Raw genomic sequence first — 20,447 nt, 5'->3', positions numbered from 1 at the left:
AATGACTTTATTATTATCAGGAAGCATTTGTTAACAGAGGCTCAAGACAAGAATGCTTTGTGGGTGCCCCTAGAAATGGATTGCTATATGGGGCAGATGGAATGTGTATAGTGGAAATGTGTGACCCCGCTCCCCCTGTCCTTCCTTCCCACGACGATCCCACATCACCGTAATTATAATAACTATCGTGTTTCACTGCGTTTGGAGTGCTTTACTATGTAACTGTCAAGTCTCTATAATTGTTCTATTGAATTGAAGTGTCCATGTAAGGTTGTGACCAGAAGGTTTAATAAATAGTATAAAAAAAATACGACCAGAATGCTTGGTTCCTTTCTTTTCCGGAAAGGGTAATATTGTCTCTTAATTATCATGCTTTGTTTTCAGTGCCTACTTTCTTTGATATCCTGTTGTCATATTACTGAAAGGCTGCTGTTGAAGAGGGCATGTGTGAACTTAAACTATTTACATCTGAGCATATGCAGTTTTGCTACTCCTTTAGATTACTCTATCCATCTCTCAACTGTAATTTCAGAATATTTATTATGTCTTCTATTTTAGATTTTCTACTTTTGCTTCAATTTTCTGAAGCACATCACATCTGAGGAGTTTGCCAGTGTGAAGAGATCGAGGTAAGACCCCCATTTGCTGAGCGAGTTGTGTTTTGTGGTTTTATGGGGGGGGGGGAAGTACTAGTATTAATAAATGTTGGTGGGCAGGCCTAACCCTTCGCTGCAAGTGTAAAAATGAATCGATAGACAATGACTGCATGGTTATTGACTCGCCATAATACCAGTGGAGCGCTAGTGACATCACCGGTTTTAACTCCAATAACCTCCTCTTTGCTACTTGGTGACTTTAGAAATGTCAGGGGTTCTTTCCTTCAGCTATAAAGGGAAAGTTATTTGTTCGAGGCATGTATGGCTGTAGATACCCATGCTGTGCTTACTCCTGCCATCTACTGTTGGTCACGGATGTGTGCAAATTGTTTTTCTTTGAAGTCTTTCATGTCACGAGATCGTGTGACTCCTCTTGCTGGTATTAGGCATTGTCATAGTCCCGATTGTTAGATTGATTTCTTTTCCGCTGTGTTGTTCAGACGTGCGCTTCTGTGTTCCGTGTCGACACTCTATTGGTCTATAGGGATTCCTCCCCTTCATAGCTATTCTTTGATCTCGTCCCCCTTTTTCTTTTAGTCTTTTGTCGATGGTTGTTACTTTGCTTGAGCGGGGTTTGTTCTTATGCCTACTGCTTTCTCTTTCCACCATGCCTCAAACGTGATGAAATGGACTCCATTCAGATACTGTCCTTGCTGCCAAGTGAAATACTTTAGGAGCAACCTCTATCAGGTCTGTAAATTGATCCTGTCTCCTGATCACAAGGGCACCTGTGATGCTTACAGTTTGTACTGGTCCAAAAAGACTATCCCTCGATGTCACGCAAGGGTAGCAACAACATTCAAGACCCCTTCGGTCCAGAGGACATCATCCACAATTTGCTGCTGCAGATGAAAAAGCGTTCTCCCCTGAGGATAGAAACGGTTCTGAGCTCGAAATAGAGAATCTTCTGCCAGCGAGTGCTGGGTCCTCTCGCCCTCGAATCTGCCCTCAAGTCTAGCAGCCTGCCTCCAAAAGGCACACAGCCACCCAGGCTTTTGGACAACTATCATCTTTGGGCCATAGTCGCCTCTCACCACTTGCTTCAGACGCTGCGCCGAGATCTGGCTCTGTACTGGAGAAACTGCTTCGGTGCTGGCTACTCTGCTGCTAACATCAAGCCAACCGTCTGCATTTACTACATCTACCTCGGCGCCAACTAGACTCTCCGTGCTGAAACTGAAGGCACTCTTTGAGCCGAAACCTTTCCGATTGACCAGCAAATCTGACGTCTGTGCCAGCCTGTCGACCATAAACTAAAAGATCGATGCAAGGTTAAAAAGAAATCTGGTCGTTCATCCCCATACATGCCGAATCAATGCCCATTCTCTGGGATCTACTGTGAGGTCCTTCTCCCGAGCGGCAGCTATCTTTTGAGGAAGCTTTGGATGTACCAATTTCAGTGAAGCAGCAGAAAAGATGGATAAGGCGACCAGCCATTTACTCCGCTTTCGACCACCTCTGCACCCTGTTCCTAAGCTTTCTCCTTCTCCCACCTGCTTCTCTAGGAGACCTCTTGATACTGCACCTCATGGGTCGCCTCGCTCTGACATGGGTGGACATGGCGAAGGGGATGATCCATATAACATTCCTCCTCAGGGTGACCCATGGAACTCTGATCCAGATCTACCTGGCCTGGTTGATGAGGGGTTGTGATGCCCCAAAACCGGTCCCAGGATGCTTGTTTCCGGTCCAAGGAGGACCTGGCTTGGCAGTTTGTACTGGACTGTTCCCATGAGGCACAGGGGCAAGACTAATTTGCATATGGCTGGGTCTAAATTGGGGTGGCATGGTGAGCAAAAGAACAATGTATTTAACCCAGATCTAGTGACTGGGGGAGAATGTTTGATTTGTTCTGAATTCCATCCATCATCTGTGTCTTTTACCTGAGTCTATGTACAGCATGTGTATCTACATTCACACATGCCTCCAACGGATAAAGTTACTTAACCTGTAAGCATCTGTTTATGGTATGCAGTGATGTAGATTCACATTCTCCCACTCTCCTCCCCGGACGCCTATGGCTGTTTGTAATCTCCTTTACTCTTATTTTTTTCCCCTCTTCTGCATGGACATCTCTCCATACTTTGTTTCGCCTCACCAGGGGTGTGGAATTTATTAAAATATCTACTTGCCCATGGGGCAGGTTGCTTCATAAATTTACTTGTCCTGTAACAAAATCCACTTGTCCCTTGGGTGCCATGTAGTGCGGTGACAAATTATGGCAGCAATCTCATTATATAAGAGCTGTTATATAGCCTCTCTGATTATGCCAGGGCTCATACCAGAGTAGTGTTTGAATACTACTAAAGGAAGTGGTAAACAATAGTTTCAGGGTTGGAATGTCCTTTTGAGTCTGTGCAAACCTACTAACTTGCATGTTTTAAGGGTTTTCAACAACTCTTTAATCTTTTCCAATACTGAGAAATGTTGGAAATGTATTCCTGACAATGGCAGACGTAAACCTTCTTCCAGAGTTGGGAAAAAGTGGTTGGAGGGAAAATAAACTTGCAACCACTCAGGTTTTCGCATGAGCAAATCTACACATGCGTATTTGCTCATTTTAAAATGCAGTTCATAAATATTTTCTAGGAGTACTATTTCTTGCCCTACTGCTGTGAATTCACGAAAGCCATAAAGCTGCCCTTAATGCAAGGACATAAACCAAGGGTGCACTTTTGAAACTTTCTTTAATTGGGCCCCTTATTTGCTGTGGTGTTAACCATGACCTTTAGTGTTTATTAAAATTCTCTCTCTGAATCGGCTGGCTTCACGTGAGTGACCGCATTCTGTCTTTTACAAGGAGCATATTGGCACACAAAGTAGTTTTGTTCAGTGCTAGTAACTAATGTGGCAGTGTGTGCTTTTTTTGAGACCAAAAACAATTTTTGCTTTTGCCAATGTTTGTTATAATGGTGAGGGCCCGGCAGCTCTCACATCAATAAGGTTTTACAAAAACCATGCCACAACAAGTCACGCATTGCCAAAACTAAAAAGTTGACCACCATTTCAGACCTACTGGCTTTGCCACTGCTTGTTTACTTTTGTTTCACAAAATCTTATTGAAACTGGTTACACTGATTTTCTAATATGAATATTTTGGGGAAATACTAGCATGCATCAACACATTTTACTAAATGATGCGGCAAAGAAATGGTACCTGAAATTTTACAGTAGTTTAGCAAACATTTTTTTTCCTACTTTCATTTTTTAGAGACATTTTATATTGAAAGCAAAGAATCCTTAATCTTGCTTTCAAGCTTCAGCAAATATTTACATCTAATCAGAGAACATTCTGGGAGCATTATGCATAGCCTCCTATTTCTAAACTTTGAAACCGTGTGTCCACATTTTTATACTGTAACCACTGCCAGTAGTGCAGTCGGAGCTTACAGCATTTACTTTGAGAGCTCACCCTAATAATAAAGGCTTTCAATTAATAAACCATAAATACAAGTTTGAGCAACATTAACATATGCACACAAATATTAACTTAACTGCAGGCAGTGCCCTTCCCTGATCCTTAATGTGGTACTGCAAACTGGCAGCCAAACGTTCTGTGCTGCAGGGAGTTGTGCCTGCTTGTTCCAAGGATACAATGCTCACTAAAACTTGTTGCCCTTGACCCCAAACAATATGTCCTGGGCGTCGGGCTATAGGAATTCCACATCCCTGCCTCACATTCTATCCTCACCCGCACAGTGGGAAAATAATCTAACAATGGAGTTGCTAACCATGTGCATTACAAGCAAGAGGAGTCTCTGCACTACCTCGTGACTCAAAAGACTTCTTCTAAGAAAAACAACTTGCACACATCCGGGCCCAACACTAGATGGAAGGAGTATGCACAGCATGTGAGAGGATGTGTCCTAATGGCTAGAGTGGTCAACCTCGAAGCTGGGGGAGCTGTTTTCGCGTCTCGGCAGGTATGCTCAACATCCTGTGATTCTGGGCAATTCACTTAATCTCCCTGTGCCTCACAAAATGAATGTGTGTGTCCATAACGCAACTGGTGCTCGTGTAAAGCGTGTTGATACCTTCAGGTCGAGTATGCGCTGTATAAAATCTACAGCACCTTATAGTACGAACAGATGCTTACAGGGTAAGTAACATTTTCCATACTAGTATACTCAGCCTGCACATGACCAAAACATCTTAAACACATCACCCATTAACCCGCATTGGCAAAACCAATAGTCCTGGGTATCTTATAAGTGAAATTTCTTCATCACAAAAGTCAGACCTGCAAAAATGCTGTTTGTATGCCTTAGCAGATGAAAGTCAGACTTATTGGCTTTACTAGTGCTAAAATGTTTATCTGAGGGCTCTTTAGACATTGATTTGATCCTTGTCTGAACACTGCAAATAGACTGCACAGAGATGACCTTTGGCTAGAGCTCGGTACCTTCTCTATACAGGGAATCCTTCTATTCTTGCTTGACGTTCAGCAGTCTATCGAGGGGCCCCAGATACAGGCTGAAGATCATTGGTAAATGGATTGATCTATAGCTCTCTGCAGGTGACTGAGATGGTCTTTGCTCTGGAGCATCGGGGCTCCTTTCTTCAAGTATGAAGCAGTAGTGGTCCGTGGCAGGCCATTTTCTGTGTCTGGATGTGATGCAGAGGGTCTGCAATGAGGTCACGGTGCTCAATAACGGGTAGGGCATGGGGGGGGGGGGCAGGGATTTTTGTTCTGGCCAACCCGAAGCGACGAATCAATCAAATGATGGTGTGCGTCTCCATACTGCACTTTAGTCTGAATTCAGAATGGTAGACTTGCAGCGGGCATTTCTTTTTCTTTTTTTCATGGATCTGATTGGCAGTGGCTATTGAAGTGATCTTCCACGTGGATGGTGGGGGACTAATCAGATAGGTTGCAAGGTTCTTGGGGTTTGTGTCATGCTTCATCAACAGAGGAGTTTTTCGACCTTTAGGGAAGGCACCTTAGGAATGGGATATGTGGGTGACTATTACTAATACTGAAAAAATATATAATATATATAGATATAGATATAGATATAGATATAGATATAGATATATATATATATATATATATATATATATATATATATATATATATATATATATATATATATATATATATATATTCACTGAAAAAAACATAGGTTATAGACCATATATAGTTAGGAATTAGCATTTACAAAACCTTATTTTACTCACACAAAACCATTGAAATTCGCATATATAGTTAGTTGCACTAACTATATATCGCGCACCCGCAATCCACTGCTGATCATGTCACATATTACATCATTCATGACATGGTCAGTGACATCACTGATGACATCACTGATGACATCTCAAATGATATCACTGATGACATCTCAAATGATATCACTGATGACATCACTGATGACAACATCCAGTGACTATGTTTCTGTAAAGTTAAAATATGTCTTACATATTGAAGAATGAGTGGATGTATAAGTGTCTGGACGAAGGATTTAGTAGGTGCATGACTTGACTGTATGAGTGAGTGATTAAATGTGTCTCACTGAGTGCATGGGTTAGTGACTAAACTGTCTTAATTTGTGCATCATTATGTCTGTTGTTCTGTAAACTGCTGCATGTGTTGATCAGTAGCTATATGAGTAACTATATGGGTTATTGATTGGTTGCCCAAGTATTTGTATGGGAGACTGAGTGTGTGTGTGGGTGGCTGGGAGGTGTATGACTCTGTGCATAGACGTGTGAGCAGTTGATTCACTAGATGTATGGGTTCAAAAGTGCATGTGGAAACAGCTGTATGGGCGGTTGACTGTGTGCGCATGAGTGTATTGGTGAGTGAATGGATATCTCAGTGCTACATGTCAAAGTAAGTACATAATGAGTTTTGTATCGCGCGTGGTTACCCTTGGGCATCCCAGCGCTACTCCAGAAAAGAGCAGCCCTAACAGAACGACTCATTAGGCAGGGAACAGGTGAGTCTTTAAAAGTTTACGAAAACGTAAAGTGCTGGTTTCAAAACGCAGGGCAAGCGGAAGAGAATTCCACAGCGCTGCCACGTTGACAGAAAATCTTCTGCCACCGGACCTGGCCTTTCTTACTCTTGCGACTTGCAGGAGATTATGGTGGTCTGAGCGAAGGGCGCGGGGGGCCTTATAGGGTTGAACCATACCCCGAAGGATAGGAGGTCCTTTCCCCTGCAAGATTTTGTGGGCCATGCAGAGTGCCTTGAACTTCACCCTCTCTCTGACTGGAAGCCAGTGAAGCGCCTTCAGTGCCGGACGGGCTGATTGCCACCTGGGAAGGTCTGTCAGAAGCCTGGCAGCGGCATTTTGTACTTGCTGCAGTTTGTTCAGAGTGGCTTCTGGCGCCCCCAGGAACAGCGCGTTACTATAATCCAGCCGGGAGATGATGAGCCCCTGAATTAATAGCCTCCTGGAGGTCATCGGGAGGAGGGGTAAGATCGTCCGTGCTGATCGGAGCAGGCCAAAGCACACGCCTGCGGTCTTTTTGGCGTGTGACTTAAAGGAAAGGTCCTGCTCCAACCACACCCCCAAGCTCTTAATCTCCTGTTTGGGGATAGGTGGCACTCCCAGACAGCTGGGCCAGCTGCTTAGGGGCAGGGAAGGAGAAGGGTTCCCCAACATCATCAGCTCGGTTTTAGAACCATTGAGCTTGAGGGCTGAGTTACCCATCCAGGTCAAGATCTTAACCAGGCATGCATGCAGCTGATCGGGCTGGTTCGCGGACTGGGGGAGCCCTACCACCAACTGGGTATCATCGGCGTAGCTGATGATCTTGATTCCCAGTGGAAGTACCACACTCTCCAGCGGGGCCATATAAATGTTGAGCAATGTAGGGCTCAACGATGAGCCCTGTGGCACACCACACTGGAGAGGGAACGATGTTGACTTTTCGTGGCCTTCCCACACCTCAAACGTGCGCTCTTGTAAAAAGGACGCAAGCCATTTCAGTGCCATCCTGGAGACTCCCACCCCCGACAGTCGCTGGAGTAGTACCTGATGGTTTACGGTGTCAAATGCCGCACTGAGGTCCAGGAGGATCACTGCCACTGATCCCCCTGAATCCAAAATGCTCCTGGCATTCTCCACGACTGCCAGCAGAGCGGTGTCCGTCCCCTGACCGGGAAAAAACACAGTACATGTGAGAGTTGACATATATAAATAACTGTGCATAAGAGCCAGTGAATGTGTGAGTGGCTGTATGGATCATTGTGAACTTGTATCAGGGATTGTATAAGAGAGTAAATATGTGTTAGTATATGTTTGAATAAGTAAGGTGTGTATAACTGTATAGTTGAGGAAATGGAGGTGTGATTGATTCTTCGCATGACTGACTATGTGTGTGAGTAACTCCATGGATGAGTGACAGTCTGTGAGTGTCTGTTTACACTGAGTGTATCTAAGGTTATATTAGAGTCTGAAGAGGTTAATCGTATTATCACATGAATGATGTCATCAGTGATGTCATCAGTGATGTCATCAGTGATGTCATCAGTGATGTCATCAGTGATGTCATCAGTGATGTCATTTGAGATGTCATCAGTGATGTCACTGACCATGTCATGAATGATGTAATATGTGACATGATCAGCAGTGGATTGCGGGTGCGCGATATATAGTTAGTGCAACTAACTATATATGGAATTTCAATGGTTTTGTGTGAGTAAAATAAGGTTTTGTAAATGCGAATTCCTAACTATATATGGTCTATAACCTTTGGTTTTTTCAGTGAATTTTCAAGGTTTTGTAAATGCTAATTCCTAACTATATATGGTCTATAACCTATGTTTGTTTCAGTGAATATATATATATATATATATATATATATATATATATATATATATATATATATATATATATATATATATAACATTTCTATGGCAAAATGAAACCCCTCATTTTGTTCCTTTTCAAATTAAATGTATTAAGTGTTACCACTTTATTCCAATCAAGATAACTTCAGGTGTGCCATACTTTTGTCATAAGTAAGACTGTTAGCGTTCTAGTTGTTCTTTAGAACACTCTGGGGCATTCTGTCATTGGGCTATAGTTGGGCTACATCTGGCTGATATTTGGGCTACATTTGGGCTCTTTTGTCTCTGGTGGCCATCTTGGGAGACTGCATATCAGAATTTTTTTAATGAAATATAAGAGGATTTGAGAAGTCACTCAAAATGTGCCCTAATTTTTCTTTCTTCAGCACTAATCATAATTTCTATGGCAAAATGAACCCCCTCATTTTGTTCCTTTGCAAATTAAATGTTTTAAGTGTTAACACATTATTCCAATCAAGATGACTTCAGGTGTGCCATACTTTTGTCATAAGTAAGACTGTTCAGGTGTGCCATACTTTTGTCATAAGTAAGACTGTTAGCGCTCTAATTGTTCTTTAGAACACTCTGGGACATTCTGTCACTGGGCTATAGTTGGGCTACATCTGGCTGATATTTGGGCTACATTTGTTTTTTTTTGTCTCTGTGGCCATCTTTGGGCTACACTGGGCTACATTTGGGCTCTAACATATATATATATATATAGCCCAATGTAGCCCAATATATATTTTTCAAAGTTAATTTTCGTAAAAACCACTGGAGCATATATCTTGAGACATAGCAAAGGCACATCTGGCTACTAGTACCTACAATTTTGCCAAGTTTTGTGGAAATCCATTCAGCCGTTCGAGCTAAAAGTGAGTCCAACCGCCCTATGGAAAACTCAATGTTAAAAACACGTTTTGGGACCCCCTTTTTTCTCGGCCCCCGCTTGACGAAACCCCCCCCCCCCCAAACTTTCAGGGGACGCTCAGAAACAAAATGTGCAATTTTCCTGAAAATTTCAGCCAATTCCGTTCATCAACGCCAAAGTTATTCAACATAGAATTTTCAGAAATCCCTATTCAAAAAAATCCTAACTATATATACCTACTGGCGACTGCCAGTAGGTAATGAGCACTTGATAACATTCAGAGATAATGGGTAACCAGGCCAAAATCTCAATCCTTTTTCCAGTGTGCAAGGGACAGGTCCTCCCATAAAATGACAGGGTTTTACCCGTGTAAAGTCTGTTGCAAATAAATGTCTATAATAAAAGCAAATAAACAACCTGCCTAGTTGAATGAGTGTAAGCGTAATATCTCGCCACAATTTAAAATTGCTAGAAAGTCGCTATAGAGCAGAATAATTCAACACATAGAAAAAAAACTAATCTCAGATAATTTTACATAAACAGATAAACTTCGTTCAGAACGTTCAAAGTAAGCACAGAACTTAAATATAGCAATGTCCCTTAGGAACAAACAAAATTACAGAGCTACCAAGGATGCACACACTCCCTGGAAAGATCTAAAGAACCCCCAAAACACAATCAAACAGCATACATAGCATTTAAACTGCACATATTACTCATTTGTAAGCATACAACAAAACCCAATAAAATCTGAAAAAATGATTTAAATGATAACTAGGACCAACATCAAGATCCCTTATCCTATACAATTGTATTCAATTATCAATTCAACATAGATGACCTAGATTCTGTATTACATTATGGATCACTAGATTCCAAAAGGGTTATATTGGTCCAATATTCTGGTCCTTGTATTCCCATCCAAGGTGAGCACTGCTGCCCGTTTCGGTGGATACCCAGATTTTGGTCACACCTTCGTCACGGAGCGACATAGATTAAAAGACAATCATTAGATTTAATGACAATTTTTTAACTTTTATTTTAAATTTTGCTGTTTTACATTTCTTATTGTTTGTAAAGATTGTAAAGATTTTAAATAATCATACAATAAAAATACTATGACTATACTATGACTAGATTAAAAGCCAACCAGGAAAAAAGGTAAGGAGTGAAGGTGAATCCCAGAGCGGGGTCCAATGCAGAAGAATTTAAAAATAGAACTACATATAACTCGAGCCAAACCGTGTGGCCAAAATAATTCCGCAAAATAAAGGGAATCCCCTGAACAAGGTCCATTACGACTCCACAATAGCAACAATAGTCAGAAAATGACTGGCCATACAAGAGCGAAAGGAGAATTCTCCTTTTCGCGAAGGGTAGCAGGATGACTAAAGGGCCCCACAAAGTTTGAACATTCTAATGGGTCGCCTCACTTACTGCAATATGCTGGAATAGATTTGTTCCAGTATCGGTCCACGGCCTGATGTAAAGACTGTTGCAACAATGTCTGACCGATCCACACATCGTGTGCCTCTGGTGTATGAGTTCATCGTACAACTCCAAGGACTCGTGCACCTAGACTAACCTAAAAGGCATTGGAGACCGAGAAGCAAAGCACTGTGGCAAACGCCAGAGGGCCCCCCGCCGGTCCCCCTCCAAGTCGAGAGTGCAGACTCTCCCGAAGTTGTTCCCTCAGCAGATCTTCCCGTTGGAAGTCTTCTAGAAAGCCTAAGAAAAACCTGAGCAGTCCAAGTGGAGCTGCCCTTCCCGCCACGCTTGCTCTCCAGAGCAGGCTTGAGGGAGTCATTGTGCCTCCAGGGCTCGCTTCTGTTCCACCAAGGAGCCAATTGAATTCTAGGTCCCGATGCACCCAAAGTTCCTGGGTCCATTAGTGATGTTGCAGTAGGTCAAAGCCTTGAGAGGCCAAGCCTCACATCCTTGCCATGCTTCTGGCTCTTTGTGCATTTAGGCACCAAGGATTCTCTGGGGTGGCCTGTCGAGTTAACACCAGCAGGCTTTCCCTCAGTGGCATCTTTGCCCCTTGAACCTACTTGGTGTTATGTACCGATGTCCCTATTAGTTTTGGGCACTGAGCCAGAATGTCGACACCAGCTTCAAAGGAGGCCACTTTTGGTATTTGACCTTGAGCTAGATTAGTCTTGCTCTTGCCCGCCTCCTTTATCTCTACTTCGACCTCGTCTGAGTCCAGATCTGGATGTGCCGTCGTCTGTCTCGAATCCATCAGCCTTAAATATTATTCCACTTACATGTAACTGTGTGCAGACTCTACACCAGCTTTTTGGCCCAGAATCAGACGAGAGCCAGCCATTTGGAGATTAAAGTGGTGGTGATGGGTATGAGTTTACCTCACCCTATTATAACGACTGGTACATGGTTTTAGAGGATGGCAACATATCCTTTGCTGCTGTAATTCGGAAGGCTGCAGAGGTCCTTCACCTCCCCACTGTGTAGGTGAATACTAATCTGCTAACGGAGGTCTTGCCAGCCTAGCTAGGGACTGCCTGAACCTCTTACCCATGAACAAAACCCTCACTGATGCACTATCGGTCACTTGAGCTGATCCGTGTGTAGGTTCTCCGATAATCCTCAAGTCACCTGTTGCCATAGACTGGATCCAGGTGACATGGATTTCCTGACTTGGCACCCAACAACGGAGAGCTTGACTGTACAGGTGTCCACCAGTAGAGTAAACCCGAACATCTTACAAACCAATTCTCCTGACAGAGTCAAAACTGCTGGATACCTCTAGCAATCAAATATTCTCCCTGGTTAGTCTTGCATTACAAACTGCTTGCTCAGTCAATACACCCCACTCCCTTAAGGACATGATTGGTTAAATCCCAGAAGACTTGTCTGCCTCCTTAGCCCAAGCCAATCAGGATAGTTTGACTGCGATCAGATTTGTCATCCATTCTGGCCGACAAAACACTAATTGTTTGGTAAGGGCAAAGGGAACAAGTGTGGTGCTCTGCCGGCATGCATGGATGAGGTCCACATACTTCTCTGGGAAATGTAGGCATCCTTAATAAACATGCTTTTCAACTGCTCCTACCCGGTTTGGGAAAAGGCAGACTTGGCCCTAGAGTGTTTATACGAGAGCCGAGCCACAGCGTTCTGTTTGGGCTTTTCAGCTGCAGCCAGGCAGTCTGCGCAATAATGTTGTCTTCGGGGGTACGTCACGGTCTTGGCATATACAATGCTTGGCTCTACAGCCCATGCATAAGGCCTCCCAGCCCTTTTGAGGTCTGCGCGGTGGCCCCACAGACCACTACCTGGCCAGTAGGGGAAGCACTGATCCCAGTCCTCCGCCCGCAACCTCAGAACCTCTTTTGTTCACCTTTCAAGTACACAGCCATCCAGTAGGAGGCAGGATGAGCGTCTGTCTGCAGGAGTGGCAACCTTTTATGTCGGCGAGATGGGATTCTGCAGATTGACTAACAGGGTTTACCCTTGGTGGCCTTTTTTTTTTTTTCCACCTACCACTTACATCGGACAACTTATCAGAGAACCAAATGTCCCTTTTATGCCAGGAAGATCAGGCTCTGTTGACTAAAGGAGCCATAAATAGTAGGTACTAGGAAAACACCCCACGGTCTAAAGCTAACAACGGCAACCTCACCCACACTCCATGCTAATACCACCTCACCCTTTATAACAATGGTATCATCCTAATCCAAGCGTTTTACATCAATCTAGTTAAGTTAACCACCATCTTCCTGTTACTCAAAAATGCGGCTTCAGCGAAATTCATTGACACCCACACTTTTGCTACCATCTCTCAGTACATGTCGAGTCCGCCCCCCTACTCTTCAGGATGGCCCTGCTTCCAGCGAAATCACTCCTCACCACTAGATCATCAAAGAGCGGCCCTGTCCCCTATTGACGTGCCCCAACCAGGAAGGGCCTCTCTCCATCTAATCCACTCCTCGCCTCTAGATCTTCACAGATCGGCTTTGCCCCCTGTTGACCTGCCCCAACCAGCTAGACCTTCGACTCAGAGGACGAGAGTCTCCTTGAACTTAAGGCGCACACCCAGCCAGTCCGATCCTATCTATTCCTCGACCGGAGAGAACCCAGTGTGAAGGACTAACACTACCTCCACTGCCTGATTGGCCCCCTCCCCCGTCCCTCAGCCTTCTCCCTACGACTCATGCTAGGCATGATCCCGGACAAACACCCACCACTGACCTGCCTAGGGTACACAATATTAGCACATCTGCATGTGGCTGTTTCCAAAAAGGTTCTGTCTTGGAGATTCATTCCATTTAGAATGGAGTACAGGCATCCTTTATACCTTCTCCGTTGATCCCTCTCCTGCCCAGAGTTTTGATGAAGTCTGGAACGACCAGGCCTAATCATACTAGTGATTCTGGATTGGACTGGGAGAGTGTGGTACCTGAAACTTCTGGGCTTGACATCTGTCCCCCTGGACACTGCTACTGTTCGAAGAGCCATGTCTTGAGGAGTCTCCTGAAGGTCTTCGGACTGCCGTAGGCGGATGGGGAGGGTGTTCCATGTCTTGGCGGCGAGGTGGGAGAATGATCTGCCGCCGGTGGTCACTCTTCGGATGCGAGGGACAGAGGCGAGGGCGCGGTCTGCGGAGCTGGTGGGTGGGGGTGTAGAAGCAGAGTCAGCTGTTGAGGTACGCTGGTCCGGTGTCGTGGAGTGCCTTGTGTGCGTGGGTGAGGATCTTGAAGGTTATTCTCTTGTTGATGGGAAGCCAGTGCAGGTCCTTCAGGTGGTGTGTGATGTGGCTGTGGCGGGGGATGTCGAGAATCAGGCATGCGTAGGCGCTCTGGATGCGTTGGAGTCGTTTCAGGAGTTTGGCCGGGTCTCCTGCATAGTGCGTTGCTGTAGTCCAGTCTACTGCTGATGAGGGCCTGGGTGACCGTCCTTCTAGTTTCGGTAGGGATCCTTTTGAAGATCCTGCGAAGGGTGTAGAATCAGGAGACGGCGTTGATCTGCTCTGTCACGGAGAGTGTGGAGTCTAGGATGACCCCTAGGTTGCATGCGTGGTCGGTGGGTGTTGGGGGTGTTCCTACTGCAGTCAGCCACCAGGAGTCGTCCCAGGCCGAGGGGGTGGATCTGAGTATGAGGACCTCCGTCTTGTCCGAGTTCATCTTCAGTCGGCTGTTCCTCATCCTGTCGGCGACGGCCTTCATGCCTTCGTGGAGGTTGGTTTTGGCGATGTGGGGGTCCTTGGTGAGGGAGAGGATCAGTTGGGTGTCGTCGACGTAGGAGATGTTTAGGTCGTGCTGTCAGTTGACGTTGGCGAGCGGTGCCATGTAGACGTTGAACAGCGTTGGGCCGAGGGATGAGCCTTGGGGTACGCCGCAGATGATCTCGGTGGCTTCGGAGCAGAAGTGGGGAAGGTGGACGCTCTGGGTTCTCCCGGTGAGGAAGGAGGTGGTCCATTCCAGGGCCTTCTCTTGGATTCTGGCGTCGTTGAGGTGTGCTCTTAGTGCGCGGTGGCAAACTGTGTCGAAAGCGGCTGACCGGTCCAGGAGGATGAGGGCCGCTGTTTCTCCATTGTTGAGCAGGATCCTGATGTCGTCGGTGGTGGTGATGAGGGCAGTTTCGGTGCTATAGTTGCTGCGAAACCCGGACTAGGACGGGATGGGATATTCTCTTCGAGGAATCTGGTCAATTGTTTGTTGACTGCCTTTTTGATGACCTTCGCCAGGAACGGGAGCAGGGAGATGGATCGGAAGTTCTTGAGGGTTCGCCTTGGGTTTCTTTAGTAGGGCTTTGATCTCTGCGTGCTTCCAGCTCTCCGGGAAGGTCGCTGTCTCGAAGGAGATGTTGATGTTTTTCCGGAGGTGGGGTGCGATGGTGCCTCTGGCTTTGTTAAAGATGCGGTGTGGGCAGGGGTCTTCCAGGGATCTGGAGTGGACGGAGTTCATGATCTTGATGGTGTCGTCGCCGTTTATGTTGGTCCAGGCGAGCAGGCGGTTGGTGCGGGCGGCGGTAATGGGAGCGGGGGTGTCGGCGGGCAACCTGCACCTCCATGCATTGAGCAGGGACAGTTGTTCTCCTTTGAGCTTCCTCCTAAGGTCATTGAGGTCACCCTGGCAACCAGACACCCTTCCACAAAATCTGTACATGCTTAGACAAGTTTGTGACTTGGTGTGGTACTTGCCACTTTGGCCTGTTGCAGGCAAACAGTTGGATAGGTTTGCTTTCTTTTTGGCTCACCAAGCATTTTCTCTGAGCAGAGTTAATGGTTACCTCTCTGCCCTTTTGCCTTTTTTTACGTTTGCAGAACCAACAGTCTTTGTTCAAATCACCGGTTGTGATGCGTTTCCCATAAGGTTTACTGCATATGTTCCTGCCTAAGCCATGTTGATGCTACATTGGAACTTAAATCTGGCTACATTGCAAATGTGTTCCTCTTTTGAACCAATACACATTTGTCCATTGTGCCTTCTCTCCTTAAAGTGGCCTTCCTGGTTGCAGCAGCATCTACATGCTGGATGAGTGAACTTCAGGCTCTTTTGGTCCGACCTTGCTGTACGACCTTTCTTCCAGGCAGGCCAGCTTTAAGAACCATTTGATGGTTTTTCATGTTGGGCAAGCCACCAACCTCTGGGCATTCTTTACTCTGCCTCATACCTTGAAAGAGTAAGAGACTGCATTTTGGACCCAAGGGAGGGTGCTTCCTTTTCATCGGCAAAAACAACAGGTGATGGACAGAATGCAGAACCGTGTCATACATTCAACCCAGTACAGAGATCTGGGCCTAAATCCATTGTTTCTTTGCACTCCACACCACCCCAGGTCAGACATGGCCATATGCAAATCAGACTTGACCCTGAGCCTCATGGGAACAGTCCAGCCCGAACTGCCAAGCCATGTCTTTCCTTGACCGGAATCAAGCATCCAAGGACCGGTTTCTGGCTATCAGCCTTCATCAGCCTGGATAGCTTGACTCCAGTGGTGTGGAGAGCCTGGGACTCACGTCTGAGCATACCCAGCCCACTCGGGGTGAAAATTGCAAAAAACACAGTTGATGGACAGAATGTAGAACAATGTCATACATTCACCCCAGTACAGAGATCTGGGCCTAAATCCATAGTTTTTTTGCACTCTACACCACCCTAGGTGTACATTCTCATCGGTCAGGCAGATACGCGAGTGTGTTCACAAGCCATTAGCGTCTCGACAAGTTCTACCTGCAGCTGTTCTTAGACTGAGCCATCCTGCAGACCCACCTTTTGGAAGGTACTGCTGTATCTATTCACAAGCTGAGGAATCCGCGACTGGACGCATCCTTCAGAAGGACAAATGAATTGCCTTTGCTAATGCTCTTTCTGGTGGGTGCTCTATCTCGCCACAGGTTCTTTACTGCCCTCCCACCTCTGCAGTCTGTGGGTGGTCTCTTCAATCTAAAAAGATCCCAATTTAGGAATCTACACACTTGTCTAATTCGCTGATGGGCTCCATGTCTGGGGGCGTGGACGAGTTCATGAAAAACTTAAGCCAGGGCGCATGGGTGCTGCTTATATATGGCTCAGTTTGTCACTTCCAGAATAGTAATGTGTTGACGCGGAGTCGTGTAGCGTCACCTACTGGCACAAAGGAGCACTGCTTTTGTTTCCAACTTCAGCCTGGGGGAAGTTCATAAGGTGAGAAATCTGTGGTTAGAGTATCCACCAAAAGAGCCTTGGCGTAAGTAGCTTGTTCTTTGGTTACTCTCTGCTCTAAGTTGGGGGCATACTCCTGTCTGAAGGCAGTGCATCAGTGGATGCTGATGCAACCCACTGCTGATGGAGACAGTGGAATTGTAAGGCCTGTAAGTATCTCACCTGCATCTCACTGGTCTCTAGAGGCTGGAGGGGGACGATAGAATGTGAGTACCCTGCAGTGACCCCCCCTTTCCCAGCTCTCTCTGGCTGCTACATTCCTTCGTCTTATGTGTCATGATGTATATTTGTACCTCTTTGTTTCCAGGAGGAAGAGTTCACAACCGCGGGAGCCCGGGTTCCTCCTGGAAGATCTCGGCACGCTTAGTAAGTACCGCATTCTCTAAAGTAATTACAAGGCCCATCTAAATCCATATTTATTAATTGGCAGTTATGTCACCTATATGCTTTCTCTTATTAACTAGAAAGAACTTTATTGCATGATACTGGATGTAATGCTGTCACACACTTGAAAATGGAATTGACCAAATGTGATGTTCCTGCTTCAAACCCTCAGTGGCAGCTGTTTAGATCTAGAAACATTCAGTTTAAATGCCAAACCCCCACTCCCGCCACTATTTTAGTACATTGTCTGGTTGGTCTTACAGACTGTGACCTGTTCAAATTATTTAATGCCACAAGTTCTTTCCAGAGCTGTCGTGCTATAAGACCCATCATTCTTCTGTTCTCTGAGCATGTTCATGTTATTTCAGGTGTGTTGGAAGCTTAGTAAGATGTTTTGACATGAATCAAGTCCTTGGCATAGGTCAGGGAGAAAGATTTGAAGGGTAATATTGGAACTGTGTCACACAAGGCTTGAGTCACTGAAATGAGACATTTTACCTGGAACAGCCTCCCCTGTAACTTTTTTAAGATTTGCTAGCAGAAGTGGTAAATGTCAGTAAGTCTTTCTCTGACCTTCATTTAGAGCAAACTAATTAAGCGAATGGAGAATGTGGTTTGTTTTACTGTCTCCGAAGCTCCAAGCTATCGCTTTGCTTTCTCTCTCTGAAGGGCATTATTTGTCCATACGGTGTAGTATTTGGCCCTAGCAACGTTCAGAAATCCCTCTTTCTGTTGTTTAATTTGTTTAATGTTGAAACCACTTTGGCAGTGACTGATAACAGCCCTCTGTTGTGAAGAGTTCTCAAATGGACATGAAAAATGGTCCCAACCAAAAATAGAAAAATCATACTAGCATTTTCAGCACAATATGGGAAGTTACTGCCCCACTACATTTAGTTGTAATCCTAGTAATTTTATTAAGTTTCTCAAATTTTTAATGCCGTACGTACATCCACATTGGTCCACCGCTCAACTCCGCCCATGTTTAAAGCGTCCCCTATACACTGAATTTTAGAAGAAGCAAAGTTGTCTTCAGCATGTAACAGTGTAAAGAGTTTTAATAACATTTTAAATACTAAGTACCTTTTACAAGAATACTGCCCCCCCCCCACACACCCTCTCAACCCCAGTCTGTTCAACAAGCATTGCCAAGAAATTCATGTGCTTTTGTGGTGTCGCAAGGTACAGCTCTGATGTCTGGGTAAACTATCAAATGATTTGGGAACGCAGGTCCCTCTGTGAAGACTGAATCCTACAGGCAGTAATGTTTCTTGAGACCAAAGTGGTAAATTAAGAGCACAAGTAGTAAACCCCTTGCAAAATATGTAAAAAGAGCCAAAATAATAGTTTTTAGAAGTATGAAGTGTTGAAAGTATGTCGGCTTTAATCCTAAAATCGATTGTCCAGTGATATTCATGTATGACAATATGCATCCTATAAAGATGTCCGTAGAGCTTCTAATCAGTCAATCATTGTTTATTTTGGAAAATTATATTCCTTAAAACAACTCTACTATATTTGCAATTCATGTCAATTTTTGGGATGTTAAAAGCATCACACAGCATGTCATTTACACTACATGCCAACTGCCAAGAATTTACACTTTTGAAAATAATTTCGTATTCCTCAACTGAGGAAGGGCAATGATTTTCTTTGGTAGTTTCCAAGAAAAATGCAAGTATTTAAAAATAACACCAAGTTGTATGGTAACCGATTTCCGTAGCAGTAACGCAGTCTCGTACTGCCTAACGTGCAATCCTTTGCAAAGGGATTAAATACTTGTTCATACAATTTCAATGTAAAGGGTGTTCAAGCAGAACATCCGGTCAGGTTTGTGTGCAAAATGTCAAACCGAACAATGGCATAATCAATTTTATTTTACTCACCAGGACTTGGTTAGATCTGCTACTGGTAAGGCACCCACTGACTGCTTATGTACCAGCGCACAGAGCGCACCTTGGATCATGTACCAGTCAATGGGAAGCTGGTAATGATGTCAACGATAAACAACATTATTACATTCAGTACCGTTTTAGGCCCTTATTCACCAATCTGCATCTGTACCAAGGGAGCCTAAAGTTACCAAAACACCTACCTCATAGAGCGGGTGGGTGCATGGATGTCCACGTGCATGAGTGATGGCGGAGGAAACCTCATTGTAAAATTATTTTATTTCCTTAGCAATGTTGTGTTCATGTACCTAGCTTAAGGTCAAAAGAAAGTTTGTTCAACTCGCTCAGTGATAAATTTAAGTCCGTGAATCTGCTGGAAATTCATTGGTGGGGCTGCTTCTGTTGGTTCCAGCAAAGAGGATACCTGCTCCCTCCCTCATGTGCATGAAACTCTATAAACCAAATTCTGTCTAGACTCAAGGAAATGTCTCTCAAAAGGCTATTTAAGTCTGCATTTGTCACAAAGGTGGTTTGTTCAGCAATGGCTTGAGAAACGTTGCTTGCAGTTCAGCTTGTTGTTTTTCCTGCTCCCTTAATTACTGATTAGTAGTGTAAACCAACCTATACCTTTTTGGGTAGTTTGGGGTGTTGCCAGAAATTGTACATCTGTAGAATGTAGAAGTACAAGTTGTAACCATGTATTCATGAACTTATTTTATGGTATACATAGCAACCTGGCTGCATCTTTACATAATTATTACTTCAGAACCTTTCTGAAATCACGATCAGTGTTTTGAGTGATCATAAACGTACGGCTGTGATGGTCATCGGGCTCATGGTTATGTTCGCTTGTGAGATTGCAAGTCCTGCTCCTTTTCAACAGTGCATCATGTGAAGAATCTCACACTGAATTTTTCACCCGGGATCTGAATATCACACCTCCAAAGTTATCAAACGTTATCATATCCTACTTTTCATCCAACGTAGTGAGAACCCAAGCAGTCTTTTCTTTGCATAATTTACTAACTTTTTCTTGAATGTCGGTAAACCATTAAGTGAAGTTAGCTATGCCAGTGTACTGCTGTCATTACTTTTTAGAGGTAATGGAGAAGCATCTGAAATATTGTTTTCTGTTCAAGGGCCACTACAGCTTCCCTTTTATTCCTTGGTGCGGAGTTC

The 20,447-nt window shown here is 44.6% G+C and overlaps 1 protein-coding gene across 2 annotated transcripts in view; it reads left to right on the top strand.

Annotated features, from left to right (window-relative positions):
- Window positions 1-20,447, top strand: part of MTMR14 (myotubularin related protein 14) — a 200,769-nt gene that overhangs the window by 127,026 nt on the left and 53,296 nt on the right. For both annotated transcript variants that reach the window (XM_078661856.1, XM_078661855.1), the window contains exons 14-15: window positions 559-629; window positions 17,300-17,358. In XM_078661856.1, the coding sequence (XP_078517982.1) occupies window positions 559-629; window positions 17,300-17,358 (130 nt within the window). The remainder of the gene's footprint in view (window positions 1-558; window positions 630-17,299; window positions 17,359-20,447) is intronic.

Source organism: Lissotriton helveticus, chromosome 9 (assembly GCF_964261635.1).
Source record: "Lissotriton helveticus chromosome 9, aLisHel1.1, whole genome shotgun sequence".
In the NCBI taxonomy this organism is placed as follows: Eukaryota; Metazoa; Chordata; class Amphibia; order Caudata; family Salamandridae; genus Lissotriton; species Lissotriton helveticus.
Note: the sequence above shows the minus strand (reverse complement) of the source record. Positions and strands in the feature narration are given on the sequence as shown.